The following is a 6,431-nucleotide window of genomic DNA, read 5'->3' as shown; positions in this document are numbered from 1 at the left end:
GATGCGAAGGGAGGGTCCCGGTTTACGTTCACCCCTCCTTTTATAGGGCTATTAAGTTGACGTTCCCTCTGGACGTGGGAGGTCTGGCCAAAGACGGGCGGCTTACGCCTGTCCTGCTTACGGGCAGTCTTGGGCAGACCTTTGACGCTCTTTCCCCCGAGGATTTCAGACCCTTGATAGACGAATATTACTAGTTAGGGAAACATGGCCACAAGCTTGAACCTAGCTAGTTTGAATGCGAGGGGCATGAGGTCTCGAAGCAAGGCTTCTCGCGTGCTGAGGGACCTCATGGCCCTTGAGGTAGACATAGCTGCAATTCAGGAGACCTACTTTGTTGGGGCTGGGGACTGCGATGTGCTGGTAAACGACTTTGACGTTTACTCAGCATATGGCAGTCTCCATAGCCGGGGGGTTTCTGTGCTAGTAAGTCGCACCCTATCTGCGACGGTTACACTTGTTCATGCGGACGCTCATGGGAGGCTGGTCGTGGTCGATGTTGCCGTTAGCAGCGGCGCGTTCCGGATCATGGCAGTTTATGCGCCCAACATCCAAACCGAGAGGGTTTCCTTTTTTCGGCGGGTGGAGGGGTTTCTCTCGGGTCCGGAGCGGGTAGTATTAATGGGGGACTGGAATGCCATCCTGGACCCCAAGTTAGATAGGGTCGGGGGGTCTAGAGGGCCGGGTAGGTGTGAAAGCAGCCTGTCTGACCTGATGGCCTCGTGCGATCTGGTCGACAGGTTCCGTCTGGATCACCCCGGGAGGGAGATGTGGACGTGGCATACTAGTGCGGCCGCCTATCCAAGTACATACTTGGACAGGATGTTAATTAGAAGGGGCGACGTAGATTTTCTATCTTGTCCCACGTTCCACTGGTTAGGTCATTCGGACCACAAACTCGTGTTGGCCCGTTTGAAGTTAGGTAATAGGCCTAGGTTGGCTGGCTACTGGAAGATGAACGCCTCCTTGTTGGAGTCGGTCGACTTCCGGGAGCAGCTGACGACACTAATTCAGAGGGAGTTAGTGGGGGCGGTTACCGGGAATAGATGGTGGGTTAATCTTAAGGTCACCATTAGGCATTTTTGTGTCCAATATAGCCAAAGCCTCGCTTTAACTAGGGCTCGGACCAAAAAGCACCTAGAGGATAGATTGACCCGGGCGGTGGCAGGGGGGGATTCCCTAGATCTAGCACTAATTAAGGGGGACCTCAATCGCTTGGCTAGCGAGCGATATGAAGGTCAAGTAGTTAGGGCTAGGTTAAAGAGAGTCTCCAACGAAGCCGTGAACGTTGACGCTGTTGAGCGTAAGGCCGCTTTAAGACGCGGCTCGGATGGGTACATTCGGGAGGTGAAAAACCTGGAAGGACGTTCTCTCGTATCGACGCGGGAGATCTGCAATGGGTTTCGGCAACATTTGGAGGAGCGCTTCACCAAACTACCCAGACTCCGCGGCCAGGAGTTTGGCAGCTATTTAGCTGGCTCGCCCCGCCTTACTGCGGCCCGAGCGGCTAGTTGCGAGGGGGTGGTTACGGAGCGTGAGGTCATTACTGCGTTGAAGCAGGTTGGCCACAACAAATCTCCGGGGCTCGATGGTTTGCCCTACGAATTGTACTTGAGGCTGTCGCCCATGTTTGTGCCCCTTTTGACGGGCGTGTTTAACCACTGGTTTGCCCAGGACTCGATCCCGAGGCAGGTAACCAAAGGAGTGGTCACGCTTCTGAAGAAGGGAAACCAACATGGTGGGGGGAACTTAGATGATTATAGGCCCATAACTCTGCTTAACGCAGATTTTAAGATTTTGGCCCGTATTCTTGCAAACCGACTGCAGGTTGTTATCGACGAGTTGGTCGAACCGGATCAGAACTACGCTGTGAAGGGTCGAACAATTCAAAACAATCTGCACTTGGTGCGCACGATAATAGAGGGGTTAGAAGACGACACAGGAGCCGCGCTGATCAATTTAGATCAGTCCAAGGCGTTCGATAGGGTGGACCATGGGTTCCTGAGGGCTGTTGTGGAGGCCGCCGGCTTTGGTCCGGACTTCCGCAAGTGGATCTCCGCCCTGTATCGTGACCCCGCGGTGGTGGTGCAAGTCAATGGTAGGTTGTCGGAGTCCTTTGGGGTCTCCCGGTCGGTGCGGCAGGGCTGTCCGCTGTCGCCTCTGCTCTATGTCCTGGCGTTGGAGCCCTTCCTTCGCAAATTAAGGGACGAGGCGGCGAGACCAGTCCTACGCGGCATTGCTCTACCTGGCCGCCGATTTGCCAGGGTGTCCGCGTACGCCGATGACGTCACCGTTTTCGCAGCCAGTCGTAACGACATCGAAGCGGTGATAAAGGCGATCGCTGAGTACGAAGTTGTCACAGGGGCCGTGATCAATCGCAGCAAGTCCGTCGGCCTGCGGTTGAGCGCCTGGACCGGGGTAAACTCGCTTCCAGGTGCGTTCGGCTGGACTGATGGCCCGGTTAAGATCCTCGGTGTGTGGTTCGGGCCGGATCTCCAGCTGGACAAGAATTGGTCGGAGGTACAGACTAAGGTCGAATCCGCTGTCGGAACTTGGATTCGAAGGAGATTGTCCTTGAAGGGTCGTGCGGAGGCATGCGCCACTTACGTGTTTCCGTTGATCCTTTACCGTTTATCTGTTCTTCCCCTGCCTGCGGACCGCTGTAAGGCTTTAGAGCGACTCCTTTTCAAACTGCTCTGGAAGGGAGGAAAGCCGTATGTCCGTAGACAGGTCTGTACGCAGAAGCTTAGCGAGGGAGGCTTGGGGATGCCTGATCTGCGCAGCCATCAACGCGCAGAAAGACTGGCGTTCCTGAGTCGGACACTGATAGAGGAGGCACCCTGGGTTCCGGCCGTGCAGCGCGTTTTCCCACGGCTATTAACCAACCCCGCCGCCGAAGGTCGCCGTCGACCAGCGGGGGAAGGGCGCTTCCTGACCGAATGCCGAGCCGCCCTTAGGGCATTGCCGGGGTCCAATGACCTTGCACGGCCTAGGTGGAGGCTATATGAGGAGTTAGTGGAGGGTACCGCGAACGATCCGCTGGTGGAGCGGCTACACCTGTCGAGGGGGGAGGTTCGCTCGCTTTGGAGTTGGGCGCCTGCCAGTAGCTACATCAATAATGTGGAATTTTCGGTAACGTGGAGGCTAGTCCGGGATGCGTTGCCTCTCTTCGACCGACTTGCCGGGGATTTCCGGGATCCCGGTTATTATTTTCCCCCGTGCCCACGCTGCAACGATGAGGACGAAACGCGTGACCACGCGTTCTTTCTTTGCAGCGGGGTGCGGAGTCTCTGGAGGTATGTCGAAGGGGTAACGGCTCGCATCGACCCCGAGCGGTCGGTGCCACTTGATTTGGCGTACGTGGTTGACAATGTGGACCCGCCGTTTAGCAGGGAGAAACGGGCGGTGTTTCTGGCGATACTGGCTGTAGCTAGGTTAGTGACGTGGGTTACACGTCTGAGCATTGTCTATGAGGGGCAATCTGCTTCCGATCAGGATCTGGTCCTTTATTTTAAGCATCAACTTAAAATAAAAATCAGATGTGATTGGAAAAGATTGCCCCGCATCGACTTTGATAGGAGATGGGTGCACAACACTAGTTTGTGCATCCGACGAGGAGCTAGGTACGAGCTTGTGTTTCCACCCTAGTAGTATTCGTCTGGAGGTGCTGAAGTTTCGATTGTCGTGCACTCGGAACCCAGCCCCTCATATATTAATACGGGGTTTACCCCGTAATCATGGGTAGGAGTAGGTTTGCTAGTTAGGCGGAGTAACCACCTAGAGTGGAAAGCACATACTTTATTTAGGGCCTAGACTAGGGTGAATGTGAGTTTGATCCCGTCCCCTGTAGTTCTTTGTTTTCTGATAAGATTGGCACTAGGAGAGCTTCCAAAGATGCCCAAAGTCCACCAGTTTTATTTTGTCCTCGGCCCGATTGTACCCCTTACGTATTTTATCTTGGAAGACGCCATCCATCCCTGTGATCCCCGACCCTAAGTTATTTTTCTTACAAGTACCTAGTTCCTCCACTCCCCCCTAGGGAGCGACCTGCTTGCTTTCACCCTTTCCCCCTGGGGGAAGTGGATTGGAAGACAGTAGGCGTTTCATACGACAGACCAGCCGTTAGGTAGGGAGGGTCCCCTTACTAACCCGCCCCCATAGGCATTTTATTAAGTTGTTTTCTTTTTCTTTCTTTTTTGGGTGTATTTTAGTTTGCCCCCCTCCCCATCATCGCACCCCCATTTATAATAAAAAAAATACATACAATACATTACTTTAAGTTTGTAAATACCATTTTTGTTTTGTTTTTCTTTTGTACATATTCTTCTCTTTTTACAGTACGAGTGTCGCCCGCCATCCCGATAAGCTGGGGAGCTGTCTCTTTTAAGTAGGTCCTGGTAAGAATGTAGGCGGATGTGTTATGATAGAATCTAGTATAGGTTTTCTAAATAAAATACTTGCTTTCTAACGCAAGTTTAGCTAGCGAATTTAGCAAAGTCCCGTTTTCTTCCCCACTTCCCCCCTTACTGGCCTTGTGCCTAAGTTGTATCGGACCCCAAATGAGGGCCTGGCAGTAGATAATGCCAGGTCCGGGGCCGATACGACTAAATAAAACCAAACGCATTCGCAATCGAACAACAGAAATGTCCGGCCGCGGTAAAGGAGGCAAAGGTTTAGGAAAAGGAGGCGCCAAGCGTCATCGCAAAGTTCTAAGAGATAACATCCAAGGAATCACGAAGCCGGCAATTCGTCGTCTGGCTCGCAGAGGTGGTGTCAAACGGATCTCGGGTCTCATCTACGAAGAGACCCGTGGAGTTTTGAAAGTTTTTCTCGAGAATATTATCCGTGATGCCGTCACTTACACCGAACACGCGAAGAGGAAGACTGTCACCGCCATGGATGTAGTTTATGCTCTTAAAAGACAAGGAAGAACTCTTTATGGTTTCGGAGGATAAGATTGATACTTTTCAACTGATTTCACCTTTTTCCTGTCGGTGTCCTTAAAATTGCTGGAAGATTCTTTTCTTTTACAAACTCGTTACTGTAGCTCTCCGATATTCATCTGAAGTTTAAAAAAAAACGTGACTCGATATTCCATTCTCTATTCAAAAAATGGCTTCGGTATGATGCAATAATCTGTGCTGTCTGATCTGCAGAAAGATTGTTTTTAAATAGAATCCCTTCAATGGCTCTTGAGGTTGGCGATCTGAAAGTTGATTCTGACGCCCGATACTCGAAACTAATTTCTACACTATTCATACACGTCTGATTCGTAACTTTGGTTGACTTTTTTCCTAATTGACAAAGTTTGCAAAGTTCCTTTTGTACTAATTAATCTCCCTAGATTTCGAACACTTTTTTTCGTTTATCGCCTACCAATTTTTGTTATGAATATTCATAAGAACTCTATCGATACCTCCAGTTGATATCTGACACAAATATTCGTGAAGTGTTTTGTGTTCCGAACTTAAGCCATTCGAATAAACTCTACCTCTATGTAGATTCTGTGTAAATCCACAAATCCGGGCTCTTTTCATAACTTGAATGGTCACTGGCTGATTGTAGGCTTTCCTATTTCTAACGCTGTGTACATTTCTGAATTTTAAATATGTTGGCTTCTCCGATAATGACTGGCACTGTGCTCTCATCTGCTTCAGTTGTCTTATGTGCTAGGTTTCTACGGTGTTCTGAATCCGTTTACATGGGCCTTTTTATCTTATATATATATATATATATATATATATATATATATATATATATATCGATGTCTATATGTAATTATTAGTAATATTACTCGCAGCCCCGCACCCTAGCGCTGACCGGTTGTAAAATACGGTTAAATTTATGCGGATTTCGTATTCGTTATACAATCCAATTCTAATTGTACCAATATATTTCAAAAGTGAAAACTTGACTTTGGTGGCATCAGCTAAAATCGAAACCAAAACACGTAGCCTAATCATTACTGAGCCAAGTCCATACGAATGTTGTATTTCCGCATCTGTAGAAATAACGGGTCTAGTTGACTCGCGCTTATCAAGTTCGTTAATTCTTGCTCATTAGCAGTTATTTTTACTGACTAAAAATAGAATGTGAAACGTCAATCAAGTTGGTCTGTAATAAACCAAAACCTGGCGGTTAGATAAACCGTTGTACGCTCCTTAGACAAGGTCATTTATGTGTATTTTTACTGTAACATAATTTTGGCCGTTGCTTTTTTTTTTCTTTGATATAAACGGATCGTAAAGCCCTGCCACTCATTTAAATAAGTTAGATTTTAGAAAATTTTTTTTTTTTTTTTACGTTAAACTAAACCTTTTCGCCCAAATTCCGCGCTTCAGGCCGCTTAACTTTTAGCGTTCAACTTCTGAGAAATCCTAATGACTTACTAAACCAGGCGTGTGTGTGAGATTTATTCAAAAAGGTCATACATC

The 6,431-nt window shown here is 48.9% G+C and overlaps 1 protein-coding gene across 1 annotated transcript; it reads left to right on the top strand.

Annotated features, from left to right (window-relative positions):
- Window positions 1–4,620: 4,620 nt before the first annotated feature.
- On the top strand, window positions 4,621–6,111 carry LOC145280255 (histone H4-like). Its single transcript, XM_080132029.1, has one exon. It carries the CDS (start codon window positions 4,641–4,643, stop codon window positions 4,950–4,952), a length of 312 nt encoding a protein of 103 aa, XP_079988155.1. The 5' UTR covers window positions 4,621–4,640; the 3' UTR covers window positions 4,953–6,111.
- Window positions 6,112–6,431: the final 320 nt, after the last annotated feature.

The sequence above is a fragment of the Euprymna scolopes genome, chromosome 7 (genome assembly GCF_053919585.1).
Source record: "Euprymna scolopes isolate OS-2025 chromosome 7, ASM5391958v1, whole genome shotgun sequence".
In the NCBI taxonomy this organism is placed as follows: Eukaryota; Metazoa; Mollusca; class Cephalopoda; order Sepiida; family Sepiolidae; genus Euprymna; species Euprymna scolopes.
Note: the sequence above shows the minus strand (reverse complement) of the source record. Positions and strands in the feature narration are given on the sequence as shown.

Bases quoted from the DNA above. Each gene is read 5' to 3' on its own strand.
- LOC145280255 (XM_080132029.1), top strand. From the start codon at position 4,641: ATGTCCGGCCGCGGTAAAGGAGGCAAAGGTTTAGGAAAAGGAGGCGCC.